The 20,386-nt window shown below is 46.3% G+C and overlaps 2 protein-coding genes across 3 annotated transcripts in view; one reads left to right on the forward strand and one right to left on the reverse strand.

The window, feature by feature from the left end:
• Window positions 1-109: 109 nt before the first annotated feature.
• Window positions 110-10,137, reverse strand: LOC122325037 (breast cancer anti-estrogen resistance protein 3 homolog). Its single transcript, XM_043219910.1, has 16 exons — window positions 9,986-10,137; window positions 9,622-9,721; window positions 9,027-9,132; window positions 8,726-8,927; window positions 6,185-6,218; window positions 5,989-6,105; window positions 5,083-5,226; window positions 4,733-5,004; window positions 4,126-4,211; window positions 3,606-3,877; window positions 2,692-3,039; window positions 2,111-2,226; window positions 1,868-2,039; window positions 1,557-1,668; window positions 1,277-1,462; window positions 110-617 (listed from the first exon to the last, which is right to left on the reverse strand). The coding sequence occupies exons 2-16, from the start codon at window positions 9,709-9,711 to the stop codon at window positions 442-444; spliced, it is 2,433 nt and encodes an 810-aa protein (XP_043075845.1). The 5' UTR covers window positions 9,712-9,721; window positions 9,986-10,137; the 3' UTR covers window positions 110-441.
• Window positions 10,138-11,401: 1,264 nt separating this feature from the next.
• The window catches only part of LOC122357406 (proto-oncogene vav-like), a 13,913-nt gene continuing 4,928 nt past the window's right edge, over window positions 11,402-20,386 (forward strand). Inside the window, exons 1-21 of one of the 2 annotated variants that reach the window (XM_043256890.1) lie at window positions 11,402-11,811; window positions 12,561-12,677; window positions 13,625-13,741; window positions 13,861-13,919; window positions 14,211-14,276; window positions 14,384-14,489; window positions 14,579-14,671; window positions 14,946-15,014; window positions 15,087-15,190; window positions 15,955-16,054; window positions 16,168-16,263; window positions 16,581-16,649; window positions 17,052-17,138; window positions 17,226-17,311; window positions 17,426-17,561; window positions 17,649-17,758; window positions 17,836-17,937; window positions 19,488-19,582; window positions 19,665-19,687; window positions 19,850-19,892; window positions 20,021-20,157. In XM_043256890.1, the coding sequence (XP_043112825.1) occupies window positions 11,725-11,811; window positions 12,561-12,677; window positions 13,625-13,741; window positions 13,861-13,919; window positions 14,211-14,276; window positions 14,384-14,489; window positions 14,579-14,671; window positions 14,946-15,014; window positions 15,087-15,190; window positions 15,955-16,054; window positions 16,168-16,263; window positions 16,581-16,649; window positions 17,052-17,138; window positions 17,226-17,311; window positions 17,426-17,561; window positions 17,649-17,758; window positions 17,836-17,937; window positions 19,488-19,582; window positions 19,665-19,687; window positions 19,850-19,892; window positions 20,021-20,157 (1,902 nt within the window). In that variant the 5' untranslated portion in view covers window positions 11,402-11,724. Of the gene's footprint in view, window positions 11,812-12,560; window positions 12,678-13,624; window positions 13,742-13,860; window positions 13,920-14,210; window positions 14,277-14,383; window positions 14,490-14,575; window positions 14,672-14,945; window positions 15,015-15,086; window positions 15,191-15,954; window positions 16,055-16,167; window positions 16,264-16,580; window positions 16,650-17,051; window positions 17,139-17,225; window positions 17,312-17,425; window positions 17,562-17,648; window positions 17,759-17,835; window positions 17,938-19,487; window positions 19,583-19,664; window positions 19,688-19,849; window positions 19,893-20,020; window positions 20,158-20,386 lie in introns of both variants that reach the window. The other variant, XM_043256820.1, reaches the window with a different exon arrangement.

The following is a 20,386-nucleotide window of genomic DNA, read 5'->3' on the forward strand; positions in this document are numbered from 1 at the left end:
TTCAATCTGACCATATTCAATTCATTGAGAAGGCCGATTATCTAATCCTGACTATATTAGAAAAACACGAGATGCTCTTTCAGGTTGTTTATAAACTAAACAGACATAGTTTGATATATTAATTTCCATTTTAATCCATTAAGAAATTCAAATATATTCTTTACATATAAAATCAGAAATGCTTTGGTAAGAGAAAGTGTGCCTCTGAAAGTAAGCATATAGATTTAGCAAATTTCACTCAGATATGAAAACAATCACAGCTTCAAAACAACATCATCATGACTGTAAACTAACGCGTGCTGAAATATGGAATTTTCTAGTAAGAGATCCGACACGCTTCACCTCGCGCTCGTGCTCTGGCGTCGGGTCTGTTTTTATCATGTAAATGACAGGAATATAAAGCTCAGAAGTGGCTGGACTTCCCGTGCTCGCCAGCAGAGCTCAAACCTCCGAGCTCCCGTCCGCTTCCAGTTTGTTGGAGAGGACCGTGAGGATCCTGTCGAATTTGGCGTAGCGCTCCTTGCGATCGGCTTTGGCACCCATCTGCCCCCAGAAGAGCCGAAGGGCGAACTCCGTCTGAAACACCTCCAGCAGCTCTGGGATTGGCTCCCATCCGGCTGGGGGAGGAGCAACAGGTCAGTCAGCCAATGAGAACGCTCTGTGTGTCAGCGCTACATAATAAAGCTACTCGCTCAAACTGTGTTTTTTTTTCAGGAAACATACAAATAATAAAAAAAGACATTCTATCACTTCTAGCTTTCTCTCTGATCGTTTCACATTTAACTATGTGGCTCAAATATTCTGATCAGCACTTTCTCATTGGTTCCTCAACTTATTTGTAACAAAACTGCTATTTTGGACAAATTGTAACATTTAGCTATTTTGGGTGATTAACAGACATAAAAATAAAAGGCTTTCTACCTAATCGTTTTCTGTAAATGTAGCTTAAAACGAAGCGCATCTATAAAGATGCTAATTGGCTTGACTTGTTTGTAACTGGTTTCTGGAATCTTTTTCACAAGGAGCCATTTTGGCTCTATTTCAACAATTATAGAAACATACAAAAATTTAGAGACATTGTGTCACTTGTTACTTTCTGAGCGATCAAAACGCTACGTTTCAGACAAGTTAGGGCATGAATATGCTAGGTTCAGTATGTGTAATGCTAGGTTTTAAGTTATGAATAAATACTTTTAAGCGTGTGACTTGCTGTCTCTGTATGCTGGTATGTGTTTGTGACCTGGCTCTCTCTAGTCTCGACCGGGAGTGTGTTTACCGGAGAGCAGGCCGTGAGCGTGCCGCGAGCAGTCGTTAGCGTGTAGCGCGGCGTTGCGTGCCGACTGCAGCAGGTTGTAGAGCAGTTGGCAGCCTCTGTCGGTGGACTCCACGCCGTCTTCTCCCTCCATCAGCCTCAGCAGCGGCACCATGTGAGGAAGAGACAGCGGCCCCGACGCCTCGCCGTCTGCGCACACACACACACACACACACACACACAACACTCGCTGGAAACTCCCTCAGCGTCAGCACCACACACACCCATCACCACAAGCACTCACCGTCGCCCTCGTTCAGGGCCTTCATGAAGGGTTTGAGGCTCTTCTCGAACGCCACGGCGCTGTCCGTGTGATTATGCCTCAGCGCTCTCCATGTCATCTCCAGCCTCGCCACCTGCGACGTTACATATTAACCTTTAAAATCATAGGAAGCGCATCATTTATACAACATTTCATTCCTAAAACATGGTGAAACACGTTTTTTTTTTTAGATTACGCTTCATTTGGAAAACATTTGCAATTTTTAATGTCATCAACTAGGGAAGCATGGTGACGTCTGCTAGTTGAACTTGCACCCCGAGCGTAGGAGGTACCTGCGGCAGCTCGAGCGCCTTCATGACGGCGGAGAAGGCGTACAGGTCGTGTGTGGTGTTACGCAGCTCCTGCGCCAGCTGAATGGTCCTGTGCAGCAGCGTGGCCCTCTGAGCCACCGTCCCCGTACAGCCCAGAAGATCCACCGCCACGCCCAGAGCCAGCGCGTGATGCCTGATGGGAAATCACGGCATGACATCACCACGTCACACGACATCATCATCATCATCAGCGGCAGCACGCACCTCTCCAGCAGGTCCTGTCTGAGCTGGCCTCCGTGCGGCAGAGTGATGAGCTCCAGACCCGTCTCCACTCCCATGATCCTCTTCTGCTCCGCCGTCACCCCCGTGACCCGGGCCACCTGAGGAACATCCGTGTTTGTTCACAGTTAGTCTTAATGAACTGATAAAAGCACTTTCTTTTGCCTTGTTTTCAGCACAAACATCTAAATATTCTCAAATCAAGATGCAGTTACTTGAGATGAGAAATCGCTTCTAGCATGAAGTTTTACGTTCTGAAAAATGCGTGCTTAAAACAAGACAAAAATATGTTGCTTTCGAAGGGAAACGAGATCATTTTAAAGCATAAGCACTTAAAACACACTTAATGTCTTCAAGGATTTCCATTCTCAACTCATTTCATCTTCATTTTATCTTAATTAAAAACACAACATTTTTTATATTATTTTGATATGAATTTAACCCCGATCTCACAGAAATGTACCCTGATGTGTAGTGTGCTACAACTAGCATATAACTATTTTACTTTATTTTAATGCACCTAGGTTTCTTTCCTTTCATCTTTGAGAGGATGTAGTCTGTGGCACCTGGCAGTTGACGCTGAGCATGTGCAGAGCGGTGGTCCTGGCGTCGCTGTCCGTCAGCAGCTCCTTGACCTTCAGCAGGACGCTCTGATCCAGCGGGCGGTTGTTGTCGGGCAGCATGAGCGAGCGGAAGTCGTGGAGCCGGAAGCAGGACGTGGTCTCGGTCAGCGGCCGCTCGAAGCGCCAGTCTCTCTGCTCGTCCTCCACCGCCTCGCTCTCCCGCCGCTCCTCCTCCAGCTTCTGCGCCTCCAGGAAGCCAAAGCTGGTCTCGGTGAGACGCGCGCGGCTGGTCCATCGCTCCTGAGCACGGAGCCGCGCCGCGTGACCTTTGGGCAGCATGGTGATGGGGACCTGCTCGGGGTGAAAGGTCAGTCTGTTAACACACTCTACTTCTGTTTCTTGGAAACCGCACGAAACCATTTGCAACCAGCTTCACTTTCTAATCTGATTCTACTAATAATCCGTATTGACTTGCATTAACAAAAATATGACATGCAGTGATACGAAGAAACAATAAACTTTGCGTTCGCTTGCAAAGCGTTTGCATTTCTCCAAAAAATGTTGCCTTCGCTCATAAACCTCTTACACTGTCCCAAAAAAACATTGCTAAATGTTTGCGTTTCCCACAAAAAACTATATGTCATGTTTTCTCCCAAGAAACTTGGCAAATCTACAGCTTTACCAGAATTAACTTTTCTTTTACTTGCAAATTTTTGGGCTTTACCTTTCTTTTACTCACAAAAATTGATATAATGCAATACTTTTCAGAGAAAATGCTAAAGTTTTGATAGATATAACAACACCGGAATATGTTTTTTTCATCTCATCTCATATTTGTTCCTATGGCTGTGCTCCTGCTGATATAATTAGAATTAATGAGGTAAGTGTGTCTGTCTTGTTGGCCCGTGACCTCTCACCTGCGGCACCAGCTCACCATAGAGGCCGGAGGAATCGGACTCAGGGGCGGACGCAGTCGGGGTGAAGACGATGGAGATCCGCAGCGGTTTGGGAGGAGCTCGTGAATGCAGCTGTCCATCAGAGCCACGCAGAGGACAGCCGCCGAGACTCGACTGACTGGGCGGAGCGGCACAGGAAGCGGCTGGGCTTAGGACAGGCTCACTTCCTGTGCGGAACACCGGGGAGACGGGGGCGGGGCTAGAGTCCTGTGACGGACAGCTCTGTGGGACACCTGTGGGACATCAACAAACCATTCTGAGAGATGATCGGTTCTCAGAGAATTAATATGTGTGTGTGTGTGTGTGTGAGTGTGAGTGTGTGTGTGAGTGAGTGTGTGTGTGTGAGTGAGTGTGTGTGTGTGTGTGAGTGAGTGTGTGTGTGAGTGTGAGTGTGTGTGTGTGTGAGTGTGTGTGTGAGTGAGTGTGTGAGTGTGTGTGTGTGAGTGTGAGTGTGTGAGTGTGAGTGTGTGAGTGTGTGTACCTGTGCGGAGGTTGCTGTCAGATTGAGCAGACTGTAGTGGCGGTCTCCCCACTGTCTCCAGATTAGCAGGCTGACTGCCGCTCCTATCACACACACACACACACACACACACGCACACACATCACTGTTACCATGACATCTATACACACACATGTTACTATAACAACCACACTCACACTAACACTGTTATTATGGTAAAACACACAAACTACACCGTTGCTATAACAACCAACACTTTTACTATGGAAACAGTATGGTGTGTGTGTGTGTGTCTGTGTGTGTGTGTGTGTGTCTGAGTGTGTGTGTGTGTGAGTGTGTGTGTGTGTCTGAGTGTGTGTGTGTGTCTGAGTGTGTGTGTGTGTGTGTGTGTCTGAGTGAGTGTGTGTGTGTGTGTGTGTCTGTGTGTCTGAGTGAGTGTGTCTGTGTGTCTGAGTGAGTGTGTCTGTGTGTCTGAGTGTGTGTGTCTGTGTGTCTGAGTGAGTGTGTGTGTGTCTGAGTGAGTGTGTGTGTGTGTCTGAGTGAGTGTGTGTGTGTGTCTGAGTGTGTGTGTGTGTGTCTGAGTGTGTGTGTGTCTGAGTGAGTGTGTGTGTGTGTGTGTGTTGTCTGCAGGTTGTTGCTGTTGACCTGCAGTGTATCTTTCTGAGAGGAGCTCAGGCTCCGCCTCTTGCTCTGAGCCCGTGACAGGAGGGAGGAGCTTGACGACCTCGCAGCCTGGCGCTCGCTGATGATGCGTAGAGGCAGAGTGCGTGTGATTGGCTGAAAGATGATGGCTCCGGTGGAATGCGAGATGGGACGCCGCCCGCCGACGTGAAAGCGAATTAATGCTGGAATATTATCAAACTGCTCGTTCTCAAACTGAAAGAGCTCCCGAGTGTAACCCTGCACACACACACACACACACACACACATCAGACTCAGCGTCTGGCAGAAGGGAGAGGCGCTGACAGGATGCTCTACCTGTTTGGGTCGCAGCACGATGCGTATGATCTTGAAGTGCATGGGTTGATTTCTCCACATACAGCTCAGGACGTATTCACCCGCACTGGAGCTGGAGTCACGCACCAGAAACTCCCCGTCTCTACTCAACAACTGCTCCGCTCCCTGAACACACACACACACACACACAGACACACACAGACACACACAGACACACAGACACACACAGACACACAGACACACACACACACACACACACACACACAGACACACACAGACACACACACACACACACACACAGACACACACAGACACACACAGACACACAGACACACACAGACACACAGACACACACACACACACACACACAGACACACACAGACACACACAGACACACACAGACACACAGACAGACATCAAAACACTTTAGAGTCAGCAAATGAGTACATACATAATTTAAAATTTTATCTGTGTGGATTCTCTGTGAGACTGAAGCTCAAGTTCATATCACACCAAACTTCTGATGCTTTTTGTTTTGTTTTTCCCCAAGAAACTCAGAAGTAGACACTTGAACATGGAAACATCTGAGCTTGTGTCAGCTGATCTCACTAAAACATCTCAGGACTGATGATCTCAAGATGCACGAATAGTGCTGAAGGATTCTGAAGGAGCTGCAAGAACACTACAGCTCTGGATGACATGAACACACACACACACACACACACAGACAGACACACACAGACACAGACAGACACAGACACACACTCACACACACACACAGACAGACACACACTCACACACACACACAGACAGACACACACTCACACACACACACACACACACACACACACACACACACAGACACACACACACAGACACACACTCACTCACACACAGACACACACACACAGACACACACAGACACACCTCGCGCTGCCGCTGTCCGTGATACCAGGCGTGACTCCTCAGATCCTCAGTGCTGAGTTTGAGCTCCTCCTCCAGCTCCTTCTTCAGAGAGTCCATGTCCTTCAGGCCTGAGAACACCTTCAGGAACGTCACAGATACAGTGAAGACTGTCCTTCTCAGGAGAACTATCAGGTCAAACTCTAAGACGTTCTCTCACCTGACTGATGAAGGCCGTCACACTCTTCCTCCTGCTGCAAAACAGAGCAGAACACGAGTGTGTGTGTGTGTGTGTGTGTGTGTGTGTTACTTCCTCTACAAAACAACACAACATCTGTAATATTTACATTTCAGCGCTTCAGACGTTTTTAGTGCATTCAAGGTGAACATATTAGTTGATTTATAATGTCGCTATAAACACTTTTGGTGGAAAACAATCTTACATGACATTTTTGATCAGAAAAAAATCAGTTAATTTAGATGTTTATTTAAAGTGAGACGTTACAGAAACACATTGCATTTCTTGTCTTCTTTCAGACGAGTGGAAAGAAAACACCACCCAGTTATTCTGTCCTATGTGTTCTTATATCTCATTATACTCAGCACGATGAAAAGTATTAGTGTTTTACGCGACGCTAACAGTGTTTGAAGATTTCTAAGCTAGCTTTGTTCAGATAAATATTCTGGAAGTTAACGCAAGGTTGTGTGCATTTAGAAAACCTGCCGAACGGTCGTCATAATGAGCGGGTTTTAGACGAGCGAGAACGTTTCCCAAAGCGTACAGGATATTTTCATTGCACAATATCCTCTAAAGATCATTTTCTCTGGTCGTGAGGCTTTATCCTGACTATAACCCTGCTCAACCTGTGGTGTCCTGCCTGTATTTTATTTGTGCGGTTGCCGTGGTAACAGACACATCTGGAGAGCAGAAACAATGCCGAAAAACGGTGACGCTGTAGAGCATCGGAAGAGAGGTTCCTAAGGTGATCCTAGGGGACACCGAGCTCTCCTGACACCCAGGTGTTTCCCAACATCACTTTAATGACGCTTCCTTCCCATCGAGCGGCCAAACCCGCCGCATTGTGTCCTCTGGACATCAGGGGCCGTCCTGGGATCGGTCGCCATGGAGACGGAAGTTAGGGCCCTTCCTGACCTTCTGGATTCAAGGTCGGCTCTGTCAGACCCCCCCACTACAGTCCACACCCCTCACTTTAAAGCCCTTTGCTCTAGCTCTGTCCTGATGACTGAGATCGAACAAAAGCGTTCCTGTCATATGAACTGAATATCAGTTATGTATAACATGCATAAGACAAACCCCCAGGAAGTGCATGCAGTTCATTAATATTGTAACAAAGACAAAGCGAAATAAAGTGATGTTATTTTGGAGAACACGCGCCATATAAAGTATGGGTTCTAGGTGTGTTTCCAGAGTCAAACACACTCGAGTTCTCCCCGCAACAAAGTCACACACCACAGCTGGATTAGACGCGAACTTACTCCGAGCAGCTCCACAGCAGGAACCAAAGGTCCGGCCGCGGGATAATCATTAACGGCGTCCGCAGACTCACCTGAAAGCGCGAGCAGCCACGGTTACCGGCGGTCCTCCGCGCGAGCTCAGCGCGACGACGAGTTCGCACACGCTCCGCCGCGCGCACGCGCACGCGCCGCTACCCCTCGCGCATTCCTCGCATTCCGCGCGCACTCACCTGTCCGGCGCCGCGCGAGGCCCCCGGAGTCCCGCCAAGCCGCAGACAGAGGCGGGTCTGTGCCGGCTCGACCCGCTCACGCCCCGCTCGGCTGCGTCACGGAGGCACGCGTTGCGCAAGGCGGTTTGCGCGTTCACACGGAAGAATGCCGAGTGCGCGCTGAGACATGTTTCTAAACCTGACTAAACACTGAGAGAGTTCACTTGTGTACCTTTTGTAGGGACTACATGTTTTTTTTTCCCTCAAATGAGCATTTGTATATATTTATTCATTTAGAAAGCAAAAAAATAAACTTTTAAAAGTAACTCGTTTTTTAGGCTATTGAAGGGTAAAGTGTGTGGGGTACGTTGTCACAGCGGAAACTGCTAAACTACACGTAAACAAAACAGTTTAGGGATAATTGAGGAAAGACGCATTACGTGTTTTTAAGAAAGCTTTACAGGGCTAGTTCTAATTTCATTATATTCAGATGGTTCTTTAGAATATGCTAATTCAAGACTTTGGGTTTGAAACCAAAAAAGCTAGTCTTTCTAAAAACAAAAAGAGAGGCGTGCTCTGATTGGCCAGCTACCCAGTGCGCTGTGATTGGCTAACAAATGCCTCATTTGTAATGGCTTGTATTGTATTAGTAATAATCACTGATTACGATGACTTATACCGTCTTTTTATGTGTTGCGTTGAAAACATAACATCATGTCTGCATCCGTGAACGAGAAACAACAAGCACTAACTTCACCCTTCGTTTGAATAGCGAGAAGGAGGTTGTTTTAATACGACTTACTTAAAGTACAGCCAGAATATCAGCCCCGCCTTCTTTCTTTGAGTAAACATTTGGGCGGAGCTATGCAAATAAACACACTCTGTGACGTAGAGAAGTGTTTAAGGGGGGTGTGGACAAATCATAGCTTTTCTAAAGATTATCTCTTTGGTTTTGAGACTTTTATATATTAATATATTAATATTTTACTCACCAAAGCTCGTTTTACTTGCATTTGGCACTCGTTGAGTGTGGATGTATGATAATGAGTGTGAACGGGAGACGGTCCTAAGAAAACCTGAGTTTGTGTCTGGTGGAGGGGGTGTGGTCTTCGGGGGTGTGGGAGGGGAGCTGGAGGCAGGAGGCGGAGACTCGCTGGTTGTCACGGCGACGCAGCCGAGGCACAATGCTGTGACGGAAGAGGTCAGCGCTGGGTTTGAGCAGGTCCAGAGACGAGTGCTTGCGGCTCACAGCGTCCCTCATCACCACGGGGTTCTTCTCTGAGGAGAGCGAGAGAGCCAGGTATCAGCCGGAGCAAACCACGAGGACACACTTATCTGTGTGTGTGTGTGTGTGTGTGTGTGTGTGTGTGTGTTCACCTTTCTCCGGCTGCTGCTTCTGTAGCTCATTTATGATGGTCGCCCTGTGATCTGGATCTTCAACTCCCATCAGTCTCAGATCATCTTCTGTTACTAATAGGAGACCCTACACACACACACACACACACACACACAAACATAAACATTCGGATGAGTTTGTTTTTGGATCAGATTTGGAGAAATGTGTCGGTTCATCACGGTGAATGGGTGCCGTCAGAATCAGAGTCCGAACGGCTGATAAGAACATCACAATAATCCACAGCTCTCCATCAGTTCACAAAAGATCAAACTGATCCAGCAGTGACCCAATAACTCTTTCTCTCACGTCTAAACCTGTTTAGAGATGTTTAGATTTGCTCTGTGCAGACTTCTCTCCTCATTCAGACCTGAAAGAGGAAGAGTTTTCATGGATGAACTCATATTTTAGTCGTTCGTTTCATCTTTTTCTCATTCTGACGGCACCCGTTCACCGCCGTCTCTCCAGATCAGATGAAGAAACACACTCCTCCAGCTGCACCAGTCTTGCTGTGTGACAAACGTGCAACAATGACTGTGAGAAAACACGCGTTTTAGCACAGCTTTGTGAAACATCAACCTCGAGGCCGTAGGCGTGCTTCTCCAGCGCGCTCGTGTACTGCGCGAGCCCGAGCTGCGTCAGCCAGCGCGCGATCGAGCGAGCGTTCATGAGTCTGAGGCTGCAGAGAAACACAGAAACACAGACCTGATGCGCATGGATCAACAATGCAATCACTTAACAACTTTTATTTAGCTTTATCGCATGTTAAAATGCTCATAAACACGCAACAGAACTCCAAGACTCTCTATAAGTCTCTGCTAATCTTATCGTTGCTGTGAGGGACTTTTTGCATTTGCAGAACAGTTTGCTTTTCTGTGAAACTGGAGAATAAAAGGTAAACACAGAATTAAACCTTCAGCCAAACTCTGTCTCAGATTCCTACCTGTGCTGTATTTTCTCGTGTTCCTTCGTCTGTCTTTCTTTCTTTATGTTTCATTCATCTAATATTGTTGAACTCTCTCTCTCTCTCTGTCTCTCTCTCTCTCTCTCTCTCTCTCTCTCTCTCTCTCTCTCTCTCTCTCTCTCTCACTGATGGAGGCACCTGAGGCGCTGCGTTCTGATTGGCCGCTGCAGCCGCTGTCCTCTCTCTCGGCCAATCACAGCGCCGGAATCCGGGCGCGCGGCGGTCTGCAGGTTCAGACACATTCAGACTTTCTCAGAATCGGTTTCTGCTCCGGTTGTGTGAGAAAGCATCTGCTAACGACCCTCTAACCGCTCCGACGAGATTACGATCATTCCGTGCTCGTGGGTTTGACTTCCAGGTAAATTATAAACCATGATAGGCCCGAGAGGGGCTCTTTTAGCTCTGATGCGAATCTTTATGCAATAAATAAATGAAAAAATAAAATCATTATTGCATGTATTAATTTTCAGGGCAATGAAATTATGGAATCTCTTACCAGTGTCATTAATTAAGATAAAACACGCAAAAAGTATTTTAAAAAGTAGGTAAAAGCACACCTTATAAGTCTGTACTTGTAGGGACTCCAGGAAGAGAAGCGATGCTAGATCATGATCATCCCAGTAAATAAAGAAAATAAACAAGTTGTAGTTTGGTCTTTCCACCAGGAGGTGGAGCTGAGTCCGTTTACCACCACAAACCACCAGGAACTGCTCCATGGCCTGACCTGTTGTTTATTGTTTTCTCCAAACATACTGTGTAGAAACACACTCATCAGAAGTTACTGTAGGAGAAGAAGACGTGTCCCTGTAGCTCACTGGATCCAAGACGCTAGATTTATTTACACAACAAACACTCAACAAACACTGACTAGAACTCCTCAAAGTACAAGACTGAAGGAAAGTGACACATGTTGAGAAGATACTCAACAAATTCAAACAAAATGTCACGTAAAGGTTAGGTGTGACATCGTTTCCCATCATGCATTACACTCTCATACTGGCCTTTGTGTGTGTGTGTGTGTGTGTGTGTGTGTGTGTGTGTGTGTGTGTGTGTGTGTGTGTGTGTGTGTGTGTGTGTGTGTGTGTGTGTGTGTGTGTGTGTGTGCATTTCCACGCAACACTGCTCTGCTGCTCTTTGACTGCACATGCTGTGGTTAGTAACACACATTCACACTCATATTACACAGCACACACACACACACACACACACAGTCCTGCATGCACACATTCACACTCAGACAGAGAAACCACACACACACACACACAGAGACTCTAGCAGCAGCACATGCAGGAATATAAACCCCAAATTTTGCAAGTCAAGTGTCAGATGTGTGTGTGTGTGTGTGTGTGTGTGTGTGTGTGACACAGAGGAAAGAGGAAGTTGTGCAGTTGAAAGGCTTCCTCCCCTCTGCAGGGTTGCAGAGCAGCAGCAGCGGCGCGGAGGAGAGAGTGAGAGACACAGACGACGCAGGAGACGCTCGCTGGACATCCTGAAGAAGCAGGAAGACCGCAAAGGTCAAAGGAGAGAGAGAGAGCGAGAGAGAGAGAGCGAGAGAGAGAGAGAGAGGCTCTCATCGGTGACCTCAGCTCAGTCGCCGGACACTTAGGGACCGCTCGAGCGCTTCAGGACTGAGGTGAGATCGAGTCTGTGCTGGAGACTCAGGGTTCGTCGATCATGGACGTGTCTGGAGGGTTGTAGGTCGCCGCCGATCCGAGGAGATGGAGCTGTGGAGGCAGTGCGCCGGATGGCTGATCCAGTGCCGGGTGCTTCCCGAGAACCACAGAGTCACCTGGGACAGCGCACAGGTGAGCGTTTACCTGCGGAGCGTCCTCCTCGACGAGTCACCATCACTCAGACTTCTGCTGAACACCAGACCCGACCGCCGCTCTTCAGGAGGTCTTCTTTAGTCTTCAGCAGAGGAATGAAGCTCGCTCAGGGCCCGAGGATGAAAGAGCACCGACAGCTAGATTCACAAACGCTTCCCGCAGTCCTCGAGCTCTCATCGAAGCTGAACCGCCGGCAGCAGGCATACAGGGTGTTTATATCAAGGCACACAATCAGTCCTTCTATATCACCGTATGCTCACCTGTGTATGACGTAAAAAGCAATTAATGGAGAACAAAAAAACACAATTTCGTTGAAACCTATTCATTCGCAATAATTTGCTTAATTTCTTTGAGAAAACAGTTTCTAGGCCGTCTTTCTCAGCGTAGGCGTTCGGCCGCATCGAACCGCTTGTGTGTGTGTGTGTGTGTGTGTGTGTGTGTGTTTTAACCTCTGGGACATGTTTAAAGGTCCTGTTGTTGTAAAAATGCATTCACTGTCCGGTGTCTGTTGTTTTTATTTGGACTTATGAAAAGAGTTTGTAAATATATGCAAATCGGCGTCGAGTTCTGATGAATCTGAGCGAGAGAAGAATCCTTCTTCAGAATCCTGAAAGGGTTCTGGATTACGGTGCATGGTGTTTACACCGAGGCAGGAAATTCTTCATTATATCCGGCTGTCTAGTCTTCTCTGCAAATGAAGCATGTGTGTGTGTGTGTGTGTGTGACAGGTGTGTGAACTGGCCCATGCGCTCAGAGATGGAGTGTTACTCTGTCAGCTGCTCAACAACCTGCTCCCTCAGTCGGTCAACCTGCGTCAGATCAACCTGCGGCCCCAGATGTCTCAGGTACAGAGACGCTATCTGTGTGATATGAAAATCACCTGATTACCATCAGCTGCTGATCTTAATGGCAAATGAGTGTGTGTGTGTGTGTGTGTGTGTGTGTGTGTGTGTGTGTGTGTGTGTGTGAAAGCAAAAGTCCAAGCTGAACTTGACAAACACTGTGGTCACTGGTCAGCATTTAATGTCACACACACACAGATTTGAGAAAGTTTATTGTGTGTTTCTAATAGGTTTACAGCATTGGTTTTATGTACAGTCTTACATTACACTTCCTTATTCTCAGCTTAACTTCCTCCTCCACACACACACACACACACACGCACACACACACACACACACGCACACACACACACACACACGCGCACGCCCGCAGCACAAGGCTGTGACTCAGGAAGTACTTTAAATGCAGATGTAGATGCCGTGTCTCACACACACTGCTATGACTGTAAGATATTACTGTTAGCTGCAGACATCACACACTGAGAAACATATGAAACCAGGTCTTTCTAATAACTACATGTAATACACATTGTGTAATCGGATTACAATTTATTTACAATTGCTATTTAAAACAGTAATCTGACTAGATTTCATGATCAGGTATTATTAATTATTAACAGTAATTGTTCATCATGCACTGATTTGCCTTCATCCGTCTCTTCTCTCTTTTATGAAACGGTTCTGATTACGATTTCCATTGAGTCATGGATTACAGCTTTAAAGTAATCTGTGTATCTCACAATGATTAGTGTGTGTGTGTGTCTCTGTGTGTGTGTGTGTGTGTGTGTGTGTGTGTGTGTGTGTGTCTCTGTGTGTCTCTGTGTGTGTCTCTGTGTGTGTGTGTGTGTGTGTGTGTGTGTGTGTGTGTGTGTGTGTGTGTCTGTGTCTGTCTGTGTGTCTGTGTGTGTGTGTGTGTGTGTGTGTGTGTGTGTGTGTGTGTGTGTGTGTAGTTCTTGTGTCTGAAGAACATCAGGACGTTCCTGTGCGCCTGTCAGGAGAAATTTGGCATGAGGAAGAACGAGCTCTTCGAGGCCTTCGACCTGTTTGACGTCAGGGACTTTGCGAAGGTCTGACCTCTCAGAGAATGTTTGACGATGAAGATGATGATGATGATGATGATGATGATGATGATGATAATGATAATGATGATGATGATGTAATGCTAACGAACGCTCATGATCAACAGGTGATCGACACGCTGTCCATACTGTCACAGACACAGCTGGCCCTGCAGAGAGGATTCCGGTAACACACACACACACACAGAGACACACACACACACACACAGAGACACACACACACACACAGAGACACACACACACACACACAGACACACACACACACACAGAGACACACACACACACACACAGAGACACACACACACACACACAGACACACACACAGAGACACACACACACACACACACACACACACAGAGAGACACACACACACACACACACACACACACAGAGACACACACACACACACAGTCAGTCACGGTTTACTCACTCCAGACTGTTTGTTGTTTCACTGCAGACCGTTTCCTGATGAAGCATGTGTCGGAGATGATGACATCTACACCGGCCTCTCAGACCAGATCGAGTGAGTGTGTGTGTGTGTGTGTCGCTGTGTGTGTGTGTGTTTGTGTGTGTTAGCACAATATGTAAATAAGCGAATAAAGTTGCATTGAAGAACTGACTGTCTCTCAGTGACACGGTGGAGGAAGATGATGATCTTTATGACTGTGTGGAGGAAGACGAGAATGAAGGAGATGATATTTATGAAGATCTAATGAGGACAGAAGAACCAGAAACAGTGAGACACACACACACACACACACACACAAACACACACACACACACGATACACACAGAGAGCTTACAGAACCGTCTGTCTGTCAGCAGCAGAAGGTTGAAGTGGACAAGAGGAGCTGCTGTCTTCAGGAGATCAGACAGACAGAGGAGAAATACACAAACACACTGGAATCAATACTTCAGGTAACACACTCACACACACTCACACACACACACACTCACACACATACACACACACACACACTCACACACACACACTCACACACACACTCACACACACACACACTCGCCGGGCCGCTGTGATGTGCAGGTGCTGTGGTTTACTGATTCTCTCACAGTCTCATCTGACAATGTCAGTCAACCCGAAAGTGAAAGCGTTTGAGCGGCAGGCTCTCTTCAACCACGAGCACGTGACTCACACACACACGTCCTGTTGTGTTTGTTTGTGTGTCCGCAGCACTTTCTGAAACCGCTGCAGCCCTTCCTGCAGCCCGTGGACATCGAGAACATCTTCATCAATGTTCAGGTGAGTCTCTGTGCCGTCATCGTCATCACCGGCTCATCCAATCCGCTCACTAATCCACGTCCTCTCCCTCAGGATCTGGCCGAGACCCACCGCTCTCTTCTTCACGAGCTGCAGGAGTCCATTCTTCACCTACGAGCCGAGAACCTCCATCAGATCTTCATCGACTACAAGGAGAGGTACGACACAACTCTTAAAGCCATGGCTTGAGCGTTCAGCTTAAATGAATCATTAATTCAACTGATTCATTCAGGAACAAAACTAGATCTAAATGTATATTAGTTACTGAATCGTTTATTTCAGTGGTTCGTTCAAGAGTGAATTACTGATTCACTGATTCGTTTGTCACTTATAGGCAAGAAACAAGTCTGTCTTCGTGAGTTAGGTATTGAATCATTAATTAATCATTTATTTATTAGTTTAGGAATGCGATAAGTGACTGTCTATATTGAGTCGGTTTATTGAACGACACTGATTCGTTCAGGAATTTAACTGCCTTTATGGAGTTAACACTTACTAACTAAAGTGACTCTGTATATGAACAAGTCATTGAATCATTGATTCTGTTATTCCTCCAAAACATAATTATTTACGTATAAGAAGATGACTCTAAATGAGTCACTGGATCATTCATTTAGTGATTTCAATATTTGTTTGGCAATAAATTCATTTAGAAATAAAAATGTGACTGTATTGAACATCAGTTATGAAACATGAGCAGAAATGTGTGTCCACTTCACTAAAACCAGTCTTACACAACCCGACTGAATCTGACCGGTGACGTAAGAGGAGATTCACACACTAATAGTTTCCTCTTTAAGGTTCATTGCAACATATGTGAATGAAAGGATGTTTTCTGATGGACAGCATGGATCTGTGTGTGTGTGTCTGTGTGTGTATGTGTGTGTGTGTCTGTGTGTGTGTGTGTGTGTGTGTGTGGTAGGCTGTTGCTGTATGGACGTTACTGCAGTCAGGTGGAAGCCGCCACCAAACATCTGGACAAAATCACCAGCACTCATGAAGATGTGAAGATGAAACTGGAGGTCAGAAACACTAAAACCACAGACGCATTTAACCTGATAAAAACAACTCTGTCTAACCGAAAGCCTGCGCTGCAGAACATCAGTGACCTTATTTAGCAAATATATTTATATAGGAGTGCTCGATGCGAGCCAACAGCGGCAGGTTTTCACTCAGAGATCTGCTGATGGTCCCCATGCAGAGAGTCCTGAAGTATCACCTGCTGCTGCAGGTAACACACACACACACACACACACACACACACTGACATACACACACATGCCTGCACGCACGCACACACACACACACACACACTGACATACATACGCATACACACGCACACACACTGACATACACACACACACACACTGACATACACACACACACACACACACACACACACACACTGACATACACACACACACACACACACACACACACACACACACACTGACATACACACACAAACACACTGCAGTGAAAGAGATAAAACGTTAACCCTATTCACCTCTTCATTAATCATTTCCCCAAAACACGTGTTTGTCTCAGGAGCTCATGAAACACACAGTGGACCAGCAAGAGAAGGAAAACCTGCGCACCGCTCTGGATGCCATGAGGGTGAGTGTGTGTGTGTCTGTGTGTGTGTGTGTGTGTGTGTGTGTGTGTGTGTGTGTGTGTGTGTGTGTGTGAGTGAGTGTCTCTGTGTGTGTGTGTGACATTCAGAGGTTCATATGGTGAAGGAACAAGCTTCGTAATGGAGAACATGAAAAATGATCAGTGAATGTAAATAGAGGTGCAGGTTACACGGTGCTCAGGCTTCAGAACTGCTGACCTGAAACACGCCAAAGATTCAGACACAAGTAATGATGCCAAGATATTTCATCCCAACGTTTGTGCACTGAGTCGGAACTGTGTGGGTATTTTGATCAAGATGTGCAGTGACGTGAGAGCACATGAATCTGACTCGTGATTGGATGAATGAACTGATGTGTGTGTGTGTGTGTGTGTGTGTGTGTGTAGGATCTGGCCCAGTGTGTGAACGAGGTGAAGAGAGACAATGAGATCATCCGTCAGATCACGACGTTTCAGCTGTGCATCGAGAACATGGTACAGAGGCACCTGAGAACGATTCGTTTCAGCTCTGATTCTGATTCGTTTGTGTTCGAAGCTGATTCAGACTCTCTCTCTGTTCAGTCTCAGTCTCTGGCGTTATACGGACGACCCAAAATAGATGGAGAATTCAAGATCTGCAGTATGGAGAAGAAATCCAAACAGGACAGGTGTGTGTGTGTCTGTGTGTGTGTTTGATTATAACTGTAAAGATCATGTTAAAGATAACTAGAATTGTAATTATAACTGTGTGTGTGTGTGTGTGTGTGTGTGTGTGTGCGCAGGTACGGCTTTCTCTTCGACAAGGCTCTGTTAGTGTGTAAGAAGCGCAGCGGTGAGAGTCTGGAGCTGAAGGAGCTGATCGAGCTCCAGCATTACCAGCTGAGAGATGAGCCGTCAGGAGAGAAAGACAGCAAGAAGGTCCCTCACCTGCTCTCAGTGCTTCATCATCATCTTCTTCATCATCACACACACCTGTGCCTGACGCTTGACTGTGTGTATTTACAGTGGACACACACCTTCCTGCTGATGGATCTGTACGGCCAGGGCGGCTACGACCTCTACTTCAAGACGCGCGAGCTGAAGAAGAAGTGGCTGGAGCAGTTTGAGATGGCTCTGTGGGTCCATCGCTCTCATATACATGTTAAATGTTTATTTTAATGCGCCAGAAACCATGCATGTGGTACGTTTCCAGGTCCAACATGTGTCCGGAGAACGGCACGGCTAACGGCCACGACTTCCAGATGTACTGCTTTGAGGACACCACCTCGTGTAAAGCCTGCCAGATGCTCCTCAGGTGAACTTCTGCCTCATCTTCTCAGATCAGTCGCTCGGCTGCTCAAACAAGACACCATTAGTTATAGCATCGTAACATTTCAGGAGATAACTTAAACATCCAGAATAAATTATTTCAAAAACAGTTGCAAAAGTCTGGGTTGGTCTCCTCAGTACTTTCTAGACGTCTGATATCGGGAAAGCGATGCAAAGCTGGTCTTTAAGATGCAGTCTCATGTCCGTCTAACTTACGCTCGATCCTCAGCGATGATGAATACAGGTGCATCTACCTCTACGGAGTATGTTACTGAGTATTCATCTTGCAAATGTATCCCAGACGTCTGTTAAAGATCTCTTGATCTGGAAAGCATCCGCTGTTTACAAACGTCTGGCAGACGTCAGTTTTAACCATAAACCTAAACCATAAACATCTAATAGACGTCTGTTTGACATCTAAAAGGAGACGTCCTGTGGACTTACTGCAGATGAGCAAACAACCTAAATAATACGCCTTGCAGATGTACATGTAGACGTCTATTTGACGTCTCGGAGATGGTTCTGCAAAAACCGCATGAATACGTGATGAATGCTTCACTACAGCCCCACAGCGGCTGATCGTCTTTATCAATAATACCTCTCTTAATCAGGCAATGTCTCTCTCAAATGGCATACATTCTGCTGCAATACCTGAAATAAACAGGAAATAATGAATAATGAAACTTAAGTTCAAGAATCTCAGAGACGTCTGTAATTACATCCACAGGACACATTATTTAAAGTGTTTGCAGTAAGTCTACAGGACGTCTCCTTTTAGATGTCAAACAGACATCTATTAGATGTCTTTAAGAGGTTTATGATATAAAACTGACATCTGTAAGACGCCTGCCAGACGTTTGTCGGACAGCAGATGCTTTCCAGATCTTTATGAGATCTTTATCAGACGTACCTGTGCTATCCGGGACATCCACGAGAAGCTTGGGATAATTCAGCAGCATTCACAGCCAGCTAAAGATTACAGTATTTTTCCTGTAGTTCAGAAAGTGAGGCGCCACAGAAGAGCTTTTACTCCACACGGCCGCTTCCAACAGAACACAGCACTTTTTTGGTTTAATTGTTAGTTTTGGATGTTTTCAGCAGCTTGCATTTTTAACTTTTTATTTATTTTAATTTTGGAGCTCTAACATGTTACTTAACCTACTTAACAACTTTACTTATTTTCATTTGGTTTTCAAGCCAACATTTTTCGTTTCCATTCAAGGTTTTCACGTTACGCTCGTATTTAAGGTTTCATTGCAATTAAAGAGAAAGCTCTATTAAGTGTATTTTCAGAATTAGTTGATAATAACCGCGCCGCTTCACAGTTCTGTTTCAGTAAAAGCTTGTTTTAGTCAGAGAGGAAGTTCTGAGCTGTGAGAGTTGCAGCATCGTTTAATTTGACAGAGTTTCATCGAGCTCGTCAAACTCAGAGGATGTAGATGTATCAGGATATGTCTTCTGTGAGATATAAAGAAGGTATACATTTGATAAAGACGTTTTACATGCTGTGTGTGTGTGTGTGTGTGTGTGTTTCAGGGGGATCTTCTATCAGGGATACCGCTGCTCTCGCTGTAAGATGGCCGCTCATAAAGAGTGTCTAGGTCGGGTTCCTGCGTGTGGACGAAACTCTGGTGAGAAAACAGATAAGAGCATGAGACTGTAAGGCGTCGCTCGTTCGCTCGACCTCACATGTGCTTCTCGTTCTCTCCACAGAACTCTCAGGAACTCTCAAGAAGGTCTGTGCCTCCAAATTACACACCTGTCACTTACTTTTGCGATCTTTTAGAAAAACAGAAATCGCTTCTGGTTATTTTAACACGTGACAAACCCAAAGAGAACATAGTTCAGTCACCTGACGGTCCAGTGTTTGTGTGTGTTGTATTTATATGTTGTTTCAGAATAAAACGATGAGGTTGGCGTCTCAAAGACAAGCCAAACCAGGTAAACACACACACACACACACACACACACACACACACACACACACACACACACACACACACACACACACACACACACACACACACGCGCATGCTCTGTGTCCTCACACACTCGCGTGTCTCCATCAGGTCTGCCGAAGATGGAGGTGTGTGTGGATTATTACGGTCTTCCTCCTCCTCCGCTGGCGTTCGGTCAGCCGCTGCCGCTGTCTGTGGGAGACGTGGTGGAGCTGACCCGCGCCGAAGTGGACCTGCAGTGGTGGGAGGTGAGGGGTCAAGAACACACACACACACACACACACACACACACACACACACAGACACACACACAGACTCACACACACACACACACACACACACAGACACACACACAGACTCACACACACACACACACACACACACACACACACACACACACACACACACACACACACAGACTCACACACACACACACACTCACAACCTGTAAACACTTCTTTGATCTTCGTAACACAA

This window comes from Puntigrus tetrazona, chromosome 1, assembly GCF_018831695.1.
Source record: "Puntigrus tetrazona isolate hp1 chromosome 1, ASM1883169v1, whole genome shotgun sequence".
Classification (NCBI taxonomy): domain Eukaryota; kingdom Metazoa; phylum Chordata; class Actinopteri; order Cypriniformes; family Cyprinidae; genus Puntigrus; species Puntigrus tetrazona.